This window comes from Manacus candei, unplaced genomic scaffold (assembly GCF_025592945.1).
Source record: "Manacus candei isolate 608988 ecotype Guabito, Panama unplaced genomic scaffold, ASM2559294v1 h1tg000014l, whole genome shotgun sequence".
Taxonomy (NCBI): Eukaryota; Metazoa; Chordata; class Aves; order Passeriformes; family Pipridae; genus Manacus; species Manacus candei.
The window spans coordinates 18,130,338-18,153,316 of record NW_026138062.1 but is presented as its reverse complement, the minus strand read 5'-3'; the positions used below and the strand labels follow the sequence as shown (position 1 = coordinate 18,153,316).

The following is a 22,979-nucleotide window of genomic DNA, read 5'->3' as shown; positions in this document are numbered from 1 at the left end:
AAGCTGTTGCAACCCTGGGCTGCAGATTTCACTGCAAACTTATCAGGCTGCCATCAGGCTTCCCAGGAGAGCAGAGACGTTTGCTCTCTTAAGAGCAAATGTTGTAACTGGCTGCACACACCACATAACTTCTCATGGAAAACTGAGGGGAGAGAAACATGCAGAGGAACATTCCCTTCTCCAGTGAATATGAACTGCTTCCTACCTAACCACAGCACTTCAAGTAGACTGTGCTAAAGTTTGGGAACTATGTGCGAAAGCCAAGTTCAGCATCGCAGAGAGGATGCTTCTAGTCTTTGGAAAGCAAGTCTCTGTCAAACATTTTTTATTTATTTTGGCACATGCAGATAATTCTGGTAGTACTAGTCATGTTCTCACTTCCTTTTATTTTTTTTTCCTCAGGAAAAAAAAATGCTGGCTTTAGTTTGGTCTCAGAGGGAACAGAATAAAAGAGAATGGAGAAAATGGAGGGAAGCTGTGACTGAGTTGGAAAATGGCTGCCTAGGACCAGAAGCACGGCATCTGTGGTAAAGTGCTCCTGCACACCAAACCCTTTACTGAAAAAGCCTGAAAAGTGCCCATACGAAGCTGTGGCTTCCAAAGGGCAGCAGCAGAGAGAAATAAATTACTTCACTATTTGATAGGCATGGGACACAGACACAGGACCTCTCTTGCAGCCTTAAGAGCAGTCATGCCAGGACAACAGCTCTCAAAAGTCAATAGCTATAGCTAAAGAGCCAAGGTGTGTTCCCTAAAGCTGGGAATAGAAAAAGGCCAAAGGCAAGAGCCTGGTGGAATTATGATCTAGAGAAACAACAACTGAGCAGAAGCATCAGGACCAGAAGAAGGTGATCAGAGTAAGAAAAAGGCAAAGCCTAGTTCTACAAAGAAGGCTGACCAGATGGGATGTGTGGTTTCCACATGCACCACATGCTGACATGAAAAAGGTCTGGTTAAATTTCTGTCAGCCAACCCTGTGTGACAGAAGGGACAATGTCGACCCTTCTGTCCCTGTCTGTGGGACAGAAGGGACAATGTCGACCCAACTCTGGAAGTCTGAGCTTCCTGCATGCTTCATATAGAAATTTGGTGAATCAGGATTTGAGTGCCACATCCAACAGAAGTACTGAGCTTCTGTAAGCAATTACCCTGACCTTCTTCTTTCTGGACTGACCTGCTTCACCATGGAGGCATCCACACTTCCAGCTGCTCCTACAAAGATGCCTGTCATTTGCCTAGGAGAAAAGAAAGGCTCTACCACACTTTTCCACCCCCTATTCTCACAGTGCCAAAAATGCCACTGTGCTCAAGTCTCTGCCCAGCATTAGAGAAAGGGGGAATTGGCAGTTTTAGCTAGCATGGAATAGTAGGAAGAACAAGTCAAAGCAAAGCCATCTCCCAGTGCTCTGTGAGAAGGATGCTCATTTCCTAGCATCATAAAAGATGTTGTTTGACTGCTGTGATTCACATTCCCTATTGATTTAAAAAATCCCCAACCCTCCCTAAAGAAATGCTTTGAAGTCTCTATCAGCTACTTTGGAGGACAAAAGCAGAATCATAACTTAACATAACGTTCACTTGAACCTTTAGTCTTGTAACGATTTTGAGAAATGCTTTATCCTTTGATCAAGTTGCCCAGTCCAGCCTTCATCCCTTTCCAGGCCAGACAGGGATCCTACAGTTCAGGCAGCTGAGGGATCTCCACTGCTATTCAATGTAAGACACTGCCTCCTTACCTTGGAAGAACAAGCCGCTCGGTAACTTGGCTGCCTCAGCTGATACTGCCAACCACACCACAGTGTCAGCTCCCTGGGCCTCTGTGCGCAGGGAGTTCTTCATCTTCTCGTAGAAGTCTGGCATTGACGACCTCACGGCTAGAAAGAATAACAGTGGAATGGTGGTCTGCCATGCAAGGCTTCTTTGATTTAAAAAAAAAAAAAAAAAAAAAGAACAGCTTAAAATTGCCATTCTGAGTGTAGGAAGAAGAGAAGGCACCTTGCAGTTTTTGGAAGAAAATGAGTATTTCCCCATAGCAGGGAGTATGATGGCTTGCGGGAGAACAGCGCTAAGCTGCCACATGATCCATCAGTTGTTTGTTTGGGCCAAATGACAGGGACAAAACTAGTAGGAGCTGAGAACAGGATCAGTGAGAGGTTCCTGTGCCAATTCCATTCTAAACTGTAAAGACTACAAACATTGGCAAAACAGAAATTCCAAAAAATGAGTATTCTAATGGGATTTTTAGCTCTTATTTTCTCATCAGTTTTAGGAAACCAGTTGCAGCATTGCATTAAAAAACTGTACCTAGACCAACTGCATAATTCCTGTCTAAACTCTGGTTTCATTTCATTGTGTCCAACAATCCTGCAGGTGTTTATTTTTGGGGGTTGGAGAGTTTTTTAACTTACGGGTGGGATAACTTTATGGCTCATTAGGTTTGAAATTCCCACAGGCAGTGCAAAAATAAATGCATTTTAAAGAAAAAGAAATACCAGGATATTTAGTTGGAACAGGCGATTTTCAAGCATAAAGTAGACAGGGTAAATGCTTTCATCATCAAAAGCAAATTTGGGAAACTACATCCCTATAAAAGACCTAGAGATGGGACTGCTATTCTGCATCCCAAGCTTGGGCACTGGGGGTGGTAACATATTGGGGAATGCAACATTCATACTGGATAATTGATGCTGGCCTACCTGCTGAGGCACAGTCACTGAAGAACAGCTGCAGCTCAGACAAAGAGCTGTCTGGACAAACTGCTTCTTGACAGCAGTAAATGTTTAGAGGAAGAGCAGAGGAACAGGGCTTGCACAGGGGTGCATTCTCCATTTTCCTACATGCCCTCATGAATTCCCAATGTCTGCATGTTGGTACTTAGAGAGTGCCTTTAACATCTGTGCATTTAACAGTTCCACTACAAATGTAACTTCAAGGTTACCTTAAAGATCTAAGGCTCTGCTGTGCATTTGTGCAGGGCTGGAAACATTCATTGCCCATTATTATTCTCTGGATGTACACAGATAGCAGGCACTGTGCAGAATAGAGCTTCCATGGGGATACAAAACTACCTCTAGCACCAGTTTGGAGAGAAGAATTACTGCACCTGTTGGAAAAATCTACCAGGAAGTTTCACGTCTCTTGCTTTTAGACTAATCCTGAAAAGAAAAAAAATATAGTCAGAATGGGAAGCAGATGTTACCTGGAGTGTCTGCCCAGCCGGGGTGCATTACGGAGAAATGGATGTTCCTGTGAGCTTTTGCCCAGTGTTCCGTCAAGACAACTTGCTGTCTCTAGGATAGAGCAACAAGAGCCAGACTAGCATTGAGTTCAACAGCCTGTTCACCTAAGTGGTTCCCAGGGAAATAAACTACATCAAATGTGCTGTAAACACTAGAGCATTTATGTATAGCAGAAATACATCCTTGCTCATCCTGACTAGATTTACTGGTTAATTTCATCAGAGACCACCACAGGCATTGCCATCCATATCCTGGCCACAAGCTTATTTATAAAGCAGTAGCACTGCTTTTTATAGACCACATCTACTTGCTGCAGACTGTAGGCAAGAACTAAGCAGGCAGACAGGGTTCATCAGCTAAAGACAGTTTTCCCCCTTGAGACTTCTATCACATCAAATGAAAATTCAGCCATGCTCTTCATGCAAGATGTATGCACTCACAAGGGTATGCCAGCACACTCCTGAAGATTATTGCCCATGTGCCTCTATATGGGTTGGATGCAATGGGAAAGCAACAGGCTTTTTTCAAAGCTGATGGTCTGAGCTGCTTAGCAAACACGTGCTGGGCTTTGCTTTCAATACCATGGACTGTACCTTGTTCTGTGCATACACCATAGTTCCATCAAATGTCCCATTTTCCGACTGCAAGTCAGATATGTTTAATTTTTGAACTAGCATGCCCCCAGAAGAGACAGTTATCTGCAATGAAATGAATGAAAAGCAAATGAATGAAAAGCAAAACCAGGAACTCCCCACAATTGCATTCATGCATGAAATGAGGTCTTCAGGCCATATTTGAAAGTCCGTAGGGAGCAGGATTCCTCTGCATACTTTTTGCACTATGCTTGTGCTCATGTGTAGAGCATACCTGAAGATGAGGTGGAAGAAATACAATTTTTTTTAGGAAGTGATTTTCATTCAAAGTGGTGTTGATTCATTTGGGGGATTCTGTGCTTCTTCCTTTTGAAAAGTAATGGGGAGAAAGAAAGTAGCAGAACAGCACTATTTGTATTTTGTTTCTTTAGCATTTACAGAAGCTAACTAGAAAACAAGAGGCCATACAAAACTTGGGAAATATAATTTTAAAAAATGCACTTGCTGTCTTATTTTACACCAAGATCTGTAAAGTTCTTTTAAGCCTATACTCCTGTTGTAGGTATTTTGCACCCTGCTGCAAGAGGTAACTTGCCTTAAGGAAAGTAAAAGGGTAAGTTTCCAAATGAAGTGTTTTACTCTGATTTCCAATGAAGGGTTGAGAGCAGCAAGCAGGAGCTTCGCCTTGGAGAAGGAGGTGGTTGTTAGCAAAATCCAAGAGGATTCTGAGATGCTTACAGCATTATAACTAATTCTGCATTCCTAGTACAAAGAACTGCTGTCACAAACCAGAAGGTAAGCACTGTAAAACATCCCGTTTAAACAGTATTACAGACTCACCACTCTGGCATCAGCTTCTTTTCCCAGGAGGGGCAGCAGGGCAGTTGTCAGGATATATGTACCTAAAAGACAGATAGGCACCAACATTAACTTTTCTTTTTAAAAATGCTTTCTTCTCCACCCACCTTCTATAACAACCCAAAACCCAAAGTCTCTGAAACCTGATCTGAATTTGACAATGATTTTTTTTTTTACTGCTTTACCTGCAATGTGCCAACTCAACTTGGAGTGGTTCATGTTGCCGTTTACTTAGCAAAAAGCACATCCATTATTTTGTAGACTTTCATGTTTATTGTACCTATAGACCAAACTGCTCACTACATTCAGTCATGAATCTGAAGGCAAAATGGTTCAGATATGGAATTCCTTGGATGGGGGGAGGTGATGCCAGTGAAGAAACAGGGAATGCATTTCCCCCCCACCAAGTGTGGCAGATATACACAGATCTAGGCCAGGTCACAAATGAGAGAAGAAAACTGTGCTTCACACTTGCATTTCTTAGGACTCTGCATATACACTTAAGACTCGTCCATTTTTGCCCTCTCACTGTGAAATCACTCAGAGTACACTGACACTTTTGATTTGTGTTGCACACAAAAACCACCTCTTAAATCCCCAGCATGACCATTACAGAAGATAAGGAATCCTTGGGGGGAAAAATATTAATGCTGCTTGCCCAAGGCTAAGCTAAGATTACTTGGGGAAACTTAACTGTGTCCTTCCCTGCTTTAATCATGTTTGTTTAGCATAGAGTTGTGCACACCACACAAATATATTCCATTACAGCTGTTACCATGACCAGCAAAGTTTGTTATTCCCATCAGTGTACAACTGTTAGTGTATTTGATTCAGACACATAGACACACCTAGTGATGTTTCACCCACTCGAGTGCAACACAAAGATTTTGCTTGGTTTTATCTCTTCAGAGATTTTTTTTCCATTTAAAATATATTTTAAAAAGTTCTGTTTAATTTAAAGTTAATCTAGCCTCATTTAGTCTAGCATTTCTGCATCTATTTCCCTCTCATGCCTTTACAAATGGCTCTAGTTCAATAATTATACGTCAGAGATAAATGCATTTTTTTCCACGAGCAACTGAGGCCATGTTTTTCACTAGGCATGAAGACTTGAGCATGTCTTTATAACTTCTCTTCCACACAGACAATGAGATCACCCAATTAAAATACAGAAATAAAATAAAAAAAATTAAAAAAGAAAAAGTACCAAAATCAAGCATGTTACATGCTTGGTGAACAAACTGTTCAGTTCCCCTGTCAGTTACAGCAGTCTTCATTTTCTCTATATAATCAGAGGCACGTTCATAGGCACATAATATGTTTAAAACCCCGGCAAATCAAACAAAGCAAATACACAGCAGATGAGTAAATGCAGCCTGTCTTCAGCAGAAAATGCAAGCAAAGGCAGTTGCCAGTGAATAACGAGAGCCCGAACGTCTCCCCTGGTGGTGGCGGGGAGACTGAGCGATGACATCATTAGGACAAGAACTACCAGTGCCTGTCATGGGAGACTGCCGCGCTGCCGCGACGGAAAAAAAAAAAAAAAAAAGAAAAAAATCACTTCAGTACAAGCTGAGAGCCTGAATTACACGTTGTTTTGCTATGGATTCTTCAAAATGCAAAGTAGCATTATGTCTTGGTTAAATAAGCTGCATCTCCTAAAGGCAGAGCTGCAATGCACCAGCTATGACGATGCTCGATTTTACTGTCCTGCAGATTACTTTACACTTTTAAGGGGCTTCATGTTGATTTGTTAATTCCAAAAAGCTGCAAAGATGAATGCATTAACGTTGCCTCATTAACAACTGAGTTTTGTTTTGTTTTCCAGCTGGAGGGGAGAAATGTTTCATGCCAGAAATCCTGCTTAGAGCAACTACAGCTTGTCAGAAGTTTATGTGCTTATTTAAAACCACAAACTAACTGCAATACCAGTGTCTCCTCTCTTCCTCAAGTTTATTAAGAATTTGGTAAATCCCACAAAGCCAGAGCATTCTATCTTTTTGCCACATAAAACCACTTGCTCATTTGCTTTGAGACAGAGCACAAACAGAATAGTTTTGATCCCAGCTTCCTTTCCTATGCTAAGCAACAGCATCTCAAAACACCCACAGATGCAATGCATCAGGCATTAAGGCTGAAGCATATAATCTCACCCACTACTAAATATTTCACCAACTACTGTCCCTGTTTTAAGGGTTTGAACACAAACTCCTTACTGCTTTAACAAATATACTTGGATGTTATACGTTCCTATTTGCCTGGGCTGGTCTGTTAGGCAAAACAGGCTGCACAAGAAATTAGAACAGTAATAGCAGAATAGATATACCTTATAATAAGGTTTATTGTGGGTTGGAATACATCATGATCACTTGAAACTTCCACATTTTTTATTCAGGCAGATAGGAAGGACACTCAGTAGAGCCAGTGCAGAGGCCTGGCACAGCCATGTACCTCACGGCAGGTATTTTGTCAAGCACAGCTATATCGCAGCATGCAGCAACACAGAAATTAATTTCTAAGTACAAGGGGAAGCTGCAAATGAATGCATTGCCTGCCACAGTCCTTATAAAAACATGGATTGTATTAACACTATAGGAAAAAAAAAAGGAAATTTTTCTGATTAAAAAAAACCAAACAAACAACTTTGCAAGCAAAACCAGGACTGATTTGGTAGAAGAAACTAATATTCACCTCTGCCCCTACTTAAGGAAATCAAGGTAATATCCAAATTATATATCCTTTTGCCAGTATTTGAGTATTAATACCAATGTACTGGATATCAGCCTTTCCAAAATGAACACTTGAGCATTCTAGTACCTTTCCTTGATATAAAAATAATTTTTGTCTGTTAAAGGAGAAACCTCCTCCCATGAAGCTTAGTTAAAAAAGGTAAAGCATATCAAATGTGACTAATGCTTAATTATCACTGTGTTCAAACTGTACAGATTTTTTGAGGTTTCTTTTTTATTTAATAGTTTAACACAAAAGTACGTGAAAGGAAAGGTGACGATCAATGGAGATGTGCCTTCCACTAAAAGCATTAAGCATTGGATATCTTGGTGATCCTGTTCCTTCCCTGAGAGGACCTTCATGGTTCTGTCAGAAACAAAGGAATACCTTTTTTTCCCCAGAAAAAAAAGGACCGCCAGTATTCCTGGGGGATTCTGGAGAAAGCACGTCCCCATCTCGAGCACATACTCTGTGAATGGAGATGCTCAGCCTTGAGGCCACCACATTTCCCAGTGCCTGTTCCTCAGCAGTTGTATCCATGACAGAGGAGGAATTGAGAGCCCTCTAGGATACATAGCAACTGAGAGCAAAATGTTTCTGTCTGAACAGTTCTCCTGGACTACGGCCCATTTCTTGCACAGGTCTGAGTGCCTGTGGAAAAGAGCAGGCTACTTTGAATTACAGCAGAAAATCGAGCAGCAGCCTCTCGCTCACACACATCTCCAGCCCAGCAGCAGGCAGGGAGCTGTGAGTGCACCCACAGGCAGTGCTGGACATATGGCTGCAATACCTGCATCTAGGACTGTGTGACATCATCATTTCCTGTCATTGGAAGGTATAATGTCTACATGGCCCAAAAGATTGTCTCCCACTCACCAGTGTAACAGGGGAAGGGGCAGGGGCGGGGGGGGAAATCAGTGAAATGGTATATAGCATTTCCCTTTGAAAAGAAGTATTTTCTGTGACACAAAGGAGTCCAGCAAGATGAATTTAGGAGTTTGCTCAGAAGCAGCAGGAATGCAGAAGGTGAGTCCAGTCTATCACACTCACATACAGGATTTTGTCTTGCCCTCAATGAACTCTGCCAAGGTGAAGAGCTCACTAGCAAAACCTACTGGACAAGGTTCTGTATAATGAAGTTTGACACAGTACCTGCTTGCCCTGTTCTCTCCAGTTAGAAAGGCTCCTGGGATTGATGTACAACTTCTTTTAAAGATAAACAGCCTCTGCAACATCAGCTTTGCTTTGGAAAAATTACTGTAAACTCTATGTCCTGAAGCTGAACTCACATAATAGGAAATCACATATAATACAGTGTAATTAAAACTTTCCTACAGAGCAACTCCACCATTACGCATCATTAAACCAACTGTATCATATGGTAAAGTAGACAGCGTGGGTTGCCAGTCTATGCATTACACATAGTCATTCCACATAAAAGTATTGAGCATGGCATTTTATAGGAACACATTCTGTTCATACACACTCCCTCACAAGTGCTGATCATATTCATGTTTATTTAAGTTTCATATTTACTTGCTAAATAAAAAAAAAAAAAAAAACAAAACACCAAAAATATTGAATCACCATACATTCCCTTGTGGCCTGTTTTGTAATTGCTCCACTTGCTCTGAGATCTTCTCAATTTAGTTGAGTAATCCAATATTGTGCTCTAATTAATAACTCCCATTTTTGACTTCACAGAGTGAGCTATTCTGTCAAGCTGGATAAGTACTAATTCAGTGGTTTCACAATCACAGAGTGAATCATTAATGATGTAAGTGTAGAAAATGAGGCACTGTTATAGAGATAAACATTCAATTCATATCATCGGTTGTTTTAAAAAAAGCCCAAAAAACTATAAAAACCAGCCTGTCTGCTTCATAAACTCCTAAACAGAATTATGCTACCTCTCCCATGACCTGATGTAGAAGCTGAAGGGACTGTATGCAAAACACTACTTTTAGGTCTTGAGGAAAGGTGCATGTTCTTGCAACAGTTATTTCACTGTGGATCTCACAACATGAACAAACCAAAAGCTATCCTAGTGCAAGGGACAGCAGTCTACAGTGTATTAGACATTAGTCTTTCCCCCAGAAGGCTACAAATGTAGAACATGAAACCAAGCAAAATAAAGAACAGCCCTAACAGAAAATACAAACAAACACTGTGAATGTAGATTTCCAAACTGCTGGTGTTGTAAATGAGCTTTAGTCTGCTAAAACCTGGAAGCCTCCTTAGGATTCACATATTTCAGACTTAAAAATCAACAGGATATCACATTTAATAATAGTACATCAACACAGTCTGCTTTACAGATTTAACGTGACCCTAAAACCTGTACTTTAGAAATCAATTTTAAAGAAAATTATGGTTTCAGCAGAAGTAATACTGTAAAGCCACTACCTGTTTATAACACCAAATTAATTGATGATGCAATTATTCTAGACGCAAGTGTCTTGGTGGATTCTAGAATGTTTTTTGCTTGATGTTCTATCTGGCAATCAGTGGCAAATTGCTGGTGAGGTTTCTAAGCCTGCTAACATTCAGAGAAGGGCAGGCAGCCAGCACCCATACTCAGTGAAGTTTTTCATCTGCCTGAGCTCTGCAGTATTAGTAGGAACAGTGTTATTTCGACTGTGAAAAAAAGTGGGAACAAAAAAAAACCAACTAACCACCAAAAAACTTCTATTGTACAGATTTCAATGGCTCATTCGTCTGGTAAAAATCAGATAAACTGGCTTGCTTTTCTTGAGTCCAAGTAAAAATACACAAAAAACCCCCAACAAACAAACTGACATTCTTCCTTGACCTGGTTATCTTTTCAAGCCTACAATTTATGCAGTTCTTAGTCTCAGATATCCCTGAGACTCTTTCCTGAGTACAAGCTCAGGAATGAAGATTTTAGTGTGCTGTCTCTGAGGGTCAATTCCAATGCACTAGCAATAACAGAGTATGTAGGAAGAGTCAATAAACATGAAAGACAAAACAAAGGTTTACATTTCCCTCAAATTACAAAGCTCAGCTCAATAAGGGTTCCTCTGTGTCCTGGGAACCTAGGCTTTAGTACAGCTACTGGATGTGCAATTATATTAAACCTTATCCTTTCAGGTGGCATCTCTCATCTGTAAGTCTCAAAGCTCTTTAGAAAGAAAACTGGTATCACACTCTCCTTTTCACAGGTGAGATTGTCTTGCCAAAGATCAGGCATTGAACTTATGGCAGACTGGCAGCTGATATCCAAGTTGTTTGACTTCCAAGTAATTCAGAACACAGTTGATCAGGCTCCACCGGCTTGTGTGAAACACCAGTTAGATACAGTAAATGTGTAGGGAAGAGACTGACAAATACCCATACAGGTTGGGGAGTTTGCCATAGATGGGCTGTACTGCTACTGTGATAGATAAACATCTTATTTCCTCTGGCTCTACTGCTTCTTGGACAGAGAGTAAATGTATATGTCTATATATTATTAAAACATGAGAGCACATTAGATTGAAGAAAAGGTGCATACTGGGAGCATCATTTATTTATCTCTGAGTGTGTTTTAGCATCCTCTTGGCTGGTAAGTAGCAATAAAAATGTAACATATATGCCATTTTTCCATGTCAAGAAGGAAGATGTGTTGAGTAAAAGTAAAGTCAGGCAGGCTATAAAATAGAGGAACAAAGATTGTTTCAGCTAAATGTCTGGTGCTTTAATGAGGACATGCTGCTTTTGCTGACATGTGCTTATCAATGCTGACATTTTTTTCTAAAATTACTAAATAGGGCCATCTTTAATAGTCTTTGCTGGGAGTTATACTAAAACAAGTAAAATAAAATTAAATAAAAAAAAATGTTGACTCAGAAGTTTGCAAGTCTCATCAGATGAAATAATTGCTTGTTGCTGCCCAACTCCCAGATACAACCCTGAGTACATGGTCAGCCCACAGGAAGAAATGTAAGGGCAAAATCACAAACTAAAGAATACAAAAATAAAAATCTGCCCATCAGGATTGGCAGCTCCCCAGGAAACCTGCCCGCATCACCCCAAGCCAGTCACTCCATTTCGTACTGAGGGTGTGTTTCAATCAGCAAAGTGCTATTTCAGACTCATGTCTGGTTAGTGTTCCCACATTTGAGTCTGAGTGCTCCACAGCTGTTCTGCTCTCTACACCTTCACTGAGCTCCAACAATCAGTCAACAATTCTTGAGGCTCTAGCAGGGAAAAAAGGAACAGTATTTCATTTGACACTAACAACAGAATCATGACAAGCCACACAGTGTTTGAGCCTGATCCCCATTCTAAGGATGCTACAGGCACCAGCACAGATGCAGCTGCCACTGCCTGCTCAAAGCAGCTTACAGTCTGAACTTGAATATCAGATAAACCATACAAAGCCTGAACTTTCAACCTGCATTTTGCATATTCCTGACCTTCACCCACCTGCATATTCTGACAACATCAGAGAGGATTGTACATGTCCTATTTCAGTTGCTGTCCTCAATTAGCCAGTCAGCAGTGTTTTACATTAAAGGAATTTTACTTCCTATTCCAACCAGTATTAAATTTGTATATATGCAGTCCTTTCTGTCCCATATACGCCCAAGAAAAGATCAAGATAAAAAATGTGTTTCACAAGGCACATGATCAATTAGAACTGAACTCTTGGTATCCATTATGCTCAGAAATGGACTAACAGATCAGTTACGAGGGAAATATTCCTAGAGTGAATTTAAAAGCTCCACAGCATTTCAGACACCTAAAAGAGTAAATTTACTGCTTATAGAAGCGTTTATCAGATACAGAATTCAAAGACCCTGTTGTGCATTTAAAGCTTTTGATATTTCAGAGTCTTGCATTATTAGACCTACATGCTCCTTTACTAGACCAGAGCTAAGATCCAGGGTAGAAGTAAACAGTGAAAGAAACGTAGAAGGAACACCCTTAATGTGAAGATCTGCAAAAGATACTGATATTATTCTATCTTGTTTCTGCAGAGATCATTCAAGCATTTCCGTGCTGCTACCGAGGGGAACAACTCCAGATTTTCTAAACAGGGGTCTTGAGCCCACACCACCCTTCAGGCTTTAGTGCTGCTGGGACAGAGAGGGGAATTTAATTTGTCCTCTCAGACCACATGCTAGTTTACAGCCAACCTATATACCAGCCATACCTAATTTAGCCAAGTTTTTCTCTGGGAACCTATAACCACAGGTAGTTACTGACAGAGAAATAACTTCTCCAAAGTGAAGCACACCCAAAGGCATCTCATGCTTGGGAAAATAACACAGCATCTACTCTGAGAGGTGTTTCTCCAAACAGCTTTCTCCTACTATGGCTCCAGAAGTTACGATTTATTACCCTATCTGCAATTTTTAACAAAAAAGCATGCACTTTGTAGCACTGGTCCTCCATGTGTGTCTGACCAGCAAGCACAGAAGCTTTCTCTTGTACAGCCAGCCTCTTCCAGCTCAACCAAGTCCCACTCTGTTCTAAGAGATTCAAAATTTAATCCTTATTGTTGTCTAGAGAGAACCAGTCTAAGCAAAGAACCCAGTCCTTGTTTGAACTCTGAAGAACCTGGACAACAGAGGATGCCTCACCTCCTTAAACTTCTTATACAACCATGCAGCAAGTGATACACAAATAAATAAAGGAGATCTATAAGTAATATTCACAAAAGATAATACAAGGCATTTTCCTAGTTTGCTACAACCATAATTCAGCTTCCTCTGTGCAGCTGTATATCACTAGTGAGGCTGATTTACAGCTGGGAAAGCAGAACTTGCTGCTTCTACTTTTGTGATAAAACATAATTCAAGTGATGCACTAGTACGGTTCATCAGCAATTAACTTCCTCAATGTTTAAAACTAAACCAAAACAAGCTTTTGCATTCAGACTGTATTATTTGTTTCACTCTGCTTCTCTCTGAAAGAACTGTACCTTTGCACACTGCTGGATTTTTGTTTGAAAAGCCACAAGAGGGTTAAACTAATTTAAGGTGAATACATTTCTCAGTGCAGAAGTTCTTGTACTTCTGCAGCCAGGGGAAACTTGATGGCAAAATAAAATAATTATGAATTTTTTGACTATGGGAAACAAAAGAATGTTAGCAGAAGATTAGTTTGAAGGAAATGAATCTGTGCCTTTATTCTTGATTTGTCAGTTTAATTTAGTCAGACTATCAGAAAAAAATAAGTTGTATACATTATATCAGCAAAGCACAGGACATTTATACCTAAAATGTTAGTTTACAAAGCAACACAGGAAAAAGGCTAAGAATAAAAACCAACAGTGGTTTCCAGGTTATGCTAGTTCTATAAATGCCTTATCTTTATAGCCTAAGCTTTCCCCTTCCTCATTCCAGACGCTGATGAACAGGAGAAAAACATGAAAGCACCACAGTTCCTCCTTAATGCATCACTTTTGAATATATTAAAGGCAATTTCTTGAGAGAACCACCTACATTGCACAGAGACAGAGCGTCAGGACTCTTGGTTGATGCAAGCACCACATCTCTCTTTGCCAGAGGTGCAGCTTTCAGCCCTACAGGTATCAGCAGCAGCAGCTCTTCTCTCTGCTGGCTCGTTGTTTGCTCACATCTTTTCCAGGGCTTTTATGGGGGAACTTTCCACTTTCCTTGCCATCTTCCCTGCTCATCCGCATCTCCCCTTTCCTCTTGACTTGCTTCCCTTCACTTGTGCCTCTTACACCACCACGACACAGTTCATAGGTTAGGCCCCTTATATGTGGAGTGCCCGAGACTTGCCCACTACTGCTCTATCACCTGACTAGAGATTACATCTCTTTGAGAGAGTGCAGGGCACTGTATACAGCACAGTCTTCCTACTCAGTGCCTGTCTCACCAAACAGGGCTGTGCAAGCCTACTGACACATTTGAACGTCTGTTTAAATACCTGAACATGCTCCAAGCTCTGTGCAAGCCACAGAAGCACACTTATTACAAAGACCATCATTACCAGCACTGCTTGGAACAAAATTTCCTAGCAAATTTTGAATTATTTAATTAAATCTTATCTGCAGTTGTCCACTGCTGCTATGATAAATAAAGGTGCTGGCAGTAGAACAATTGAAAAATTGAGAAATTAAAAACAATGACACTCCAAACAAGCTGTAATATTTCTTCTTTTCCTTCTCTGCTCCTTCCCTGGCTTAGCACTGGTACAATCCCTCTTTAAGCAGGAATACATTCCTCATGAATCCAGCTATACAAACAGACTTCTGTAACCAAAATAAGTATGTTCCAGAACTAAACAATCCATACTCACCCAAAGTGTTTGTTGCAAAGTTTTTTTCAAGTCCATCTTCAGTTAACTCTCTGTTATTCACCATACATCCTGCATTGTTGATCTGTAAAACAACTCCTTTAAACAAAATAATCTACACAAATGTCTACAAGGAAATCCACACGTACAAGCAGTCAATGTTAGTTTGCTGGGTTTTGACACTGCAACACAAAGCTACAACCTGTTTCAATAAACCATGCTATTCCAAGTCACTCTATGGCTGATCATAGAGCTTTCTCACAAAAGAAAGAATCCCCAGAGAAATGGCTCACCACAGATGTATTACACTAAGAACCAACAGTCCTCAGTGCCTTACCCGAAGTCTTTAAACTCTTTTTTTCACAGAAAGTAATATGCAAGCATTTTTTTTTATTTTGTAGAAAAAATATTGGAACTTCAATATGCATAATTAAACTGTACAACATGCAGTAGAATGACCCACAGGAACTCCCACCCTCAGCAAAAAAAAACAAATAAGCTCCAAATTTGGCAGGTTATCCAGGTCAGCAGGTTGCTGCTTCATAGTTAGCCCTGAGAAGAGCAGAACTAATTAGCAGAGGTGCTTCATAGTGACTTGGTGTCCTGGTTGTAGGATCCCAGCTTTTCTGTCGAGCTGGCAATTCTGCCCAGATGCCTCACCTGGCTCACACACTGCCAAGAACAGTGCTGCACCACACAGTTGGTATGTACTGTAAGGCACATCCTCATGAACAGCCAGAAGCCTACAAGCTGTGTGCAACCAGCATAAGCTCAGACACACTTCTTTCCCTATTTTACCTTCCAGAGGGAGCTCGAGCTTTTCTTTCTCACCTCAAAACAATATCTGTCCCTACACACCTTCCTGCTCGTTCACTGCCACTCCTCAAAAGCTGTTTTCCCATTTTTATCAGAAGTTCCTCATCTACTAAGCAAGAAAAGAACTGCTCCAGGTGCCTCAGCTTTAGAACAGCCCCCTGAGCAAATTTTCACTGCTAAATAAAGGGGAAAGTGTACTGAGCCCCTTACCAACCATGATATTTAACTGTTTGCTCTCTCCCTGGCTCTATTTTAGACTTGTCTTTAGACTTTTCATAAAAGTTTAATCTTTAGGAAGGTCTAGTTTTAAGAGGGACAAAGTAACTAGTAATGGAAGTCAAAACAAAAAGTGTGTGATAAGAGTCTCAAAAGATGCAGCTGAAAAAGTACTGCTCTTCTCTCTTCTTTTAGCATATCTTTGTGAACTGAGAATGGACAAGAGCAAACAGACCATGGGGACGTCTGAAAAAACATTTAGAAAAAATTAAGCAGAGAATTGGAAGACAAATTGTGACATCTACATGACCTGTTGGACAAATTAAGAGGCTATGCACTCCAAAGACAGACACAAGGTTTAAGTATGTAAACTTACCAACACGTTTAATTTATGTTCATTTCTGAATTTTTCAGCAAACTTCCATACTTCCTTGGGATTAGACATATCCACAATATGCAAGAAGATATTCTAAAAGAAAAGAAACTAACTTATAAATAACAGGGACAGTGAAGAGATCCTTTTCACTGCTTAGGCTTGTCTAGGTGAAAAAGTACTTAAGCAGTATGAAAAAAAATATTGTCTCCAGAACACAACTAAAACAGGTTAACATGCACAACTGGGAAATATAATTCTAGTCCTTAAAACATGCTTAGTCACTTGATTCAGCTGCTTCTGAGACACAGCTTTTTAATGCCAAAGTTATTAAGAGAGAGTCCTACTTAGATAAATACGTGACAGACAGTCATGCATAGCAGAGAACTAGAAAAATACTGCAAAGCTTGCAAAACTTCAGTTTAAACAATTCATACAGCAGCTTCCTCTTTGGCTGTAAGGAACTTTCCAATGAAATGTTCAAGGTCACAGCATTAGAGAATAATTTAGCTTGGAAGGGACCTCTGGAGGCTGCTTGGCAAACATGGAGATTCAACAGCCTGTCTGAGCCCCCTGCTCAAGTGCTTGATTACCCCCATGGTGAAAGTTTTTCCTACTATCTACTCAGCATTTTTTTACCCTGTTCTAATCTGTGTTGGCTGCCTCTGGTCCTTTCACTGCAGACCTCCAGGAGAAGCCTAGTACTGTCTTTCCTCCACACTCCCATCACATGGTTGTAGACTACAGTAAGACCCACCTCGGCCTTCTCAACACTGAGCAAAATCAGCCCCCTAGACTCACACTGTACATCACATGTACCATTTCCCTTGTCACCTGGGCACCCTCCACTGGACTTGCAAGACATCGATGACTTCCTCAACCTAGAGAGTCCAAAACTGGGCACAGGAGTCCTGTTGTGATCTCACAAAGACTTAACAGAGAGGAAGATACACCTCCCTCTGCCTGGTGGCTAGACTCACGTTCACACAGCCTGGGGTGTGTTGTCCTTCCTTGTCACAGGGCACACTGCTCCCTCAGAAACAACTTGTCACCCCCACGTCCCTTTCTGCAAAGCTGCTTTCCAGCCAGCTAGACAAAGACTGCACTCCACATCATCACCTGAGCTGTTAAAGAGATATAATCAATTTTTGCCCCTGTATTGACTCATGGGGGTTGCCACTAAAAATCATTAACAGATCAGCTTTGTTCTGTTGATCGTTACTTTCTGAGCCAAATGTTCAGACAGTTTTCCACCCACCTTGTCATCCACCAGTTCAAACTGCATCTCTCCAAAATGGCTACAAGGATAGCATGTAAAAAGCCTTGTCAAACCTCAGGAGCACACTGCTTCCTTCTTGTCCATAGGCAGAGCTATCTCATCAAATGCAGCAATCAGGACAGTCAGTCCAGGTTGGCCCTTGAAAAATTCACACTGTGTTTTCTCAGTCACCTCCCTGTCTTTCATGGCTCTCATGAGGATTTGCTCTGTAGTTTTCTGGGGAGCAAGGTGAGGCTGATCAATTGTAGTTCCCCAAATTCTGCTTGCCTTTTTTGAAGATGAGTGATTTGTCTTTTTCCAGTTAACAGGAAGAACTTCCCACTTTGAAGAGCTTTTCTTTGAAGATCAACCAGCTTTTCCACGGCCTTTTGCTACCAAACAGCTCCATAAAAAACAAAACAAAAATCTTCTTTCCTAAACCCAAATATTGTCATTCTACTACTCATCCTTCTTGTCTGTCTTGATCTTAAATTCCACAATCTCATGACCCCTTCCACCAAGGCAGCTGTTCAAGACTGCTACTGATAGCAAGTCCAGCAGAGATCACCTCTAGCTGGCTTGGCCGACACTCATATAAAAAAAATCATCTTTGATGTTCTCCAGAAATTTCCTGGGTTGTTTATGCCCTGACATGCTGCCAGCAGGTGTCAGGGTGGTTCAAGTCCTCCATGAATAGCAGGACCTGTGACCATGGGGCTTCCTCAGACCTCTAAGAAGACTTCATCTACTTCCTCTACTTCATCAGGCAGTCTACAGCAGACATCCACCATGATGTCACCCACACTGGTATGACCTCTGCACCTTACCCAAAAGTTCTCAATGGGTCATTACCCATTTCAAAGCAAAGCTTCATGAATTCGAGCCACTGCCTTGCAGAGAGCACTCCTCTTCCTTGACTTTCCAGGTTGTGTTTCTAAAACAGTGTTGTGGTTTAACCTCAGCCAGCAGCCAAGTACCACACAGCCACTCCCACACCATCAGGACTGGGAGAGAATCGGAAGGGTAAAGGCTAGAAAACTCACGGGTTGAGGTAAAGACAGTTTAATAGGGAAAGCAAAAGAAACACACGCAAGCAAAGCAAAACAAGCCCATGGCCATTCCACCCTGAGAATGCCCAGTCTCATCTGATCTTACAAGCTAAGCAGGGTTGGGCCTAGTACTTGGATGGGAGACTGCCTGGGAATACTAGGTGCTGTAGGCTTTTCACAAGGAACTAATCCCCTGCTTCCCAAGGGCAGGCAGGTGTGCAGGAGTGCAGGGCCACATCACACGTAACTGTTACTTGGGAAGACAAAATGCCATCACTCCAAACATCCCCCCCTTCCTCCTTCTTCCCTCCACTTCATAAACTGAGCATGATGTCACATGGTCTGGAATATCTCTTTGGTCAGTTTGTCAACCTGTCCCAACTGTGTCTCCTCCCAACCTCCTATGCATACCCAACTGCCTTGCCAGCATGGCAGTATGAAAAGCAGAAAAGGGTTTGGTTCTGTGTAAGCACTGCTCAGCATTAACAAAAACATCTCTGTATTAGCAACCCTGTCTTCAGCACAAATCCAAAACACAGCCCCATGCTAGCCATTATGAAGAAAATTAACTCTATTCCAGCCAAAAGCAGCACAAAGGGCAAGGGAATACATCTACTCCACCACTCTAGTAATGCCAACCATTTCTCTCTAATCCCAGTGAGATCACAGCTCTGCAATCATGCATGGATTCCTGTGTTTCCTACATCATGTGTATTCATGTATAGGCATCTGAAATGGGCTCCCAGTCATGCTGCTTTCACATGAAAACTGTGAGAGCTTCCTCCATTTTGCAGTCCCCTAGACATTTATTCACTGTCCCTGTGATTACCACCTAATGAAACCAGTTTAAAGTCCTCCTCACTAGCTTAGCAAACCTGCTGGCAAAGACACTCTTGCTCTAATTTGTCATTGCTGCTCAGCAATACTCACTTTTCAGAGGTCAAAGAGGTCATAAAGGCCATAGACAAAGTGACAAAGGCCAAAGTGACACCAGAAGCACATTCAGGTGTTGACCTGCGGGGTGTGTATGCTCCTACTCAAGCCCTTCCCTTAAACTGTAAGGATTTAGAGGACCACTCCTGGGGCCCCCATGCCCTTGACTCCCTGTAAGCACTCTTGAACTCCAGGTCACCCCTCACAATGTCACGGGTGCCCACGTCCTGGGCAACAGGAGGTATTGGTCCTAGGTCCAGACCAGCCTCAGTAGACTCTCCACAATACCTTAGATCTGAATCCCCAGCAAGTGACAAACCTCTCAAGATATCAAGCCAAGACTGCAGATGGGTGCCTGCATCCCCCATAGGAAGGAGCCTTCAGCCATTATCACCCACCACTTCCTCCCACTGTCAACAACTGTTCAGGATCATGTGTCTCTAACACCTCCCCTGACAGAGCCTGTTCTTCCTCATCTGTTACCATGGCACTATACCTATCTTATAAATGCACATCTGCAGGCAGAGAACGAGCCTGCCTTCTGTTGCCAGCACTCACAAGCTTCCATTCCTCCTCATCTTAGGAGTCTCTATCCTCTGGCTACTCGAGCACAGCTTCTAGCTATCCTTCCCTCCATACCATGTGCTCTTCGGCTCTCTGTAAAGACCCTGTCAATCTCCTCTTTCTATTCCCTATGGCTATGCAGCCTGCTCACCTCCTGCTGTCGCTTCACCTGGCAGCCCAGCACCCTGATGACAGCAGAGCCCAATAAATGAAGCCACCATCATGCGCTGCCCCAGGCTCAGGGAAAAGCACCAGTCACTCCCTGCAGCCCAACATCTGCCAGATTATTCCTCTGGAGCTCCGTCTGGACCAGTGTCCCATGTGCCAGGCACATCTGCTCCAACCAGAGTGGGAGAGTATGCTTTCAGGTGCACCACTGCACCCACTCCGGCTGTCTCAGAGTATCAGGTGCCTTCTGCATCCCCTTCCATGCTAACTGCTGCATTAAATGCTAAGTTCTTGTTAGTCATCCCATGTCACAACACTCTTGCAGTTTTGCAATACTAAGGCCAGGAATGGGGATGCTTGACATATTGACATAGAGCAAAGTTATAATTTTCTAAACCGATAAAGCTAGAAATAATGCCTGCCTCAAAAACACCAAAAACCTTTTGCTGTTTGTTACAGGCAATTCATTTTCCTTTTTACAGAGTTGTGTTCTACATAGTACAAGCACAGTGGCATTTATCTGCATACAAAGGCATGTCAACTCCTACTCTTCTCCTAGATAGCGCTTAGTCTCAAAGACACACCACAGATAGTCTTATGACGTATCCCAGGAAAAGGCTGTTTTAAAATAATTATGCAGAGGATGTGTTCTCATGCGAAACAACAAATAATCATTAAAGGGCCTCCTCTCTTTCCAAGTTGTTTCTTTAAATACTCATTATACAAGCAAATGAGATAAGTGAAGAAGCTGAAAAAATTATATGGCATTATTCCCTGCTTATAATTCTGCTTTCCTGAAGATAAAAAGCACATGACTCTCTCTAGCCATTGGATTTCAGCTCTTTAGTTAAATTAGGGTCAGAATTTTCTCCTTGTAATAAGGTACTCTAGGATGACCTTGCTTGATGAGGGAGTTTGGACCAGATGACCCACTGTGGTCCCTTCCAACCTTACTCATTCTGTGAATCATTCTGGACCACAAACTTGACACTGCTCTACTGTTTCGAGCTGGATACCTCTCTAAAAGCTTTCTACTTTTAAAGCTACTACTGTTATCTACTGGTAGAGAACAGTTAAGGTTTTTTAGGCAGATGCTCAATATTACAAGGGATTTCAGAGATTGAAAAAGATCTAATTCAACACTTATCTGCTGAAGACTGTCACACTGATTCAGGAAAAGGACACACACGCCTGTTCCCTATAAAAGTCCTCAGTGGTAGAAAAGCCATTTTCAAAGTGAAACCTAATCTTCGTGACTGGATCTGCTTTAACAGATTAGGAGAATTTTCCAGTTCCCAGGTCTAGGTGCAGGTGCCTGCCAAGTAACTCCATTTCAGCACTGAACTCAGGCATGTGTTGTAGAAAACGGAAAAAATCTTTGGTTATACACTTCATTATAAATGAAGCTTTGTTATATACTATAACAGGATCTCCATCCAAACTATCTGGAAGAACAAGTTCAGTCTGGATACAGCTTGTCAAGTTGGAGATCAAGCATTATATTATCTCAATGGATTGCTTCTGAATGAGTACTTATAAAGAAGGATGTTCTTGGAGACTCCTTATTAAAATGCTCTTCCCACTGCAACGTGTCCCACAGGGCCTCTTGTACAGCTCATCTAACACTTCACTGAAAGCTGCTCTCATACAAGTGCCCCATCCCCAGGGTCACAAACAAGTCCTGCAGTGCCCTTGTACTCTTTCATGACTACAGAAACTACAGGTTTGCAGCCTATCAAAGAGTGGGAATGCAGTAATTCGTCTGTCTTTAAAGGAAGAACATTATTTGCCTCAAGTTTTGTTTCACCAGATGACAGAAAACAGAACATGAAGGAACCTTCAGAGGTCAAACTCACCTCTTTTCCCAGACTGTCTGACTGCAGTTAGCAAGGGAGGTAGTACAGATAATCACCAGTCTTACTATAGCCATGGGATTACACAGCTATAGACAGCTGGGAAGTATTTATTTCTACATAACAACTGATCTAATTTACCTCCATTAAGGAACTGAAGTGTAATGCTGGTTGTGTCACACTAGGGAGCTGAAACCTAAAAGCAGAAATTTAGTCAATAAGACATCTCTAACCATAAAATGTCTTCAGAATTTTTGATCCACATTAAAAACTATTACTGGAATCAAAACACTGTGTACAAGAGCCAAGTCATTATTTAAAATGAAGATAGGTCTCCATCCAAGTGCTGTGGATTAACCCTGGTAGGTAGTTCAGCCCCATACCACCACTTACTCGCTCACTCCTCTCTCAGTGGAAAGGGGTAGACAATCATAAAGGCAAAATAGATAAAACTTGTGGGCTGAGATAAAGACAGATTAATAAGTGAAGCAGAACTTTGTGTGTAAACAATGCAAAATAAAGAACTCATTCACTACTCCCCACTGTCAGGCAGACATTTAGCAATCCTTAGGAAAGCAGGACTTCTTCCCATGCATCACTGATTTGGGAAACACCATAACTGTGAATGTCCCCCTTTACTCCTTCTTCCCCCCAGCTTTTACTGATGATCCCTTTGGTTGGCTGGAGTCAGCTGTCCTAGTGATCCCCCTCCCATCTTCTCATCCACCCTCAGCCTGCTCATGGTGGAGCAGTGTGAGAACCAGAAAAGGCTTTGATGCTGTGTGAGCTCTCAGCAATAACTAAAACATGGGTTGTCAACACTGGTTTGGTCACAAATCCAAAACACAGCACCATAGGAGCTGCTATGAAGAATATTAACTTTATCCCAGCCAAACCCAAAAGCTAATGACCTATGTGCTTCTCCATAATCACACTCTCCTGAATAATTAGCAAAAACAACAGTGACAGCTACAGGGGTGTACTGTAGAATGATACATACAGAGAAAAAGAATATGTAACAAAAGGAAGGAGGTAAGGAAGAGGTATTATAAGAAAA

The 22,979-nt window shown here is 41.6% G+C and overlaps 2 protein-coding genes and 1 pseudogene across 9 annotated transcripts in view; 2 read left to right on the top strand and 1 right to left on the bottom strand.

Annotated features, from left to right (window-relative positions):
- Positions 1–979, top strand: part of WDFY2 (WD repeat and FYVE domain containing 2) — a 73,805-nt gene extending 72,826 nt beyond the window's left edge. The window contains exon 13 of the transcript XR_007903320.1: positions 403–979. The gene's annotated coding sequence lies outside the window, so the exon portion shown is untranslated. The remainder of the gene's footprint in view (positions 1–402) is intronic.
- DHRS12 (dehydrogenase/reductase 12) overlaps positions 1–22,979 on the bottom strand; it is a 38,871-nt gene that overhangs the window by 10,550 nt on the left and 5,342 nt on the right. For 2 of the 8 annotated variants that reach the window (XM_051780217.1, XM_051780215.1), the window contains exons 4-9: positions 16,101–16,193; positions 14,696–14,777; positions 4,673–4,734; positions 3,833–3,937; positions 3,200–3,290; positions 1,737–1,874 (exon numbers count right to left, since the gene is read on the bottom strand). In XM_051780217.1, the coding sequence (XP_051636177.1) occupies positions 1,737–1,874; positions 3,200–3,290; positions 3,833–3,937; positions 4,673–4,734; positions 14,696–14,777; positions 16,101–16,193 (571 nt within the window). The other 6 variants (XM_051780220.1, XR_007903321.1, XM_051780219.1 and 3 more) reach the window with 6 other exon arrangements.
- Positions 18,463–18,577, top strand: LOC127468186 (uncharacterized; annotated as a pseudogene).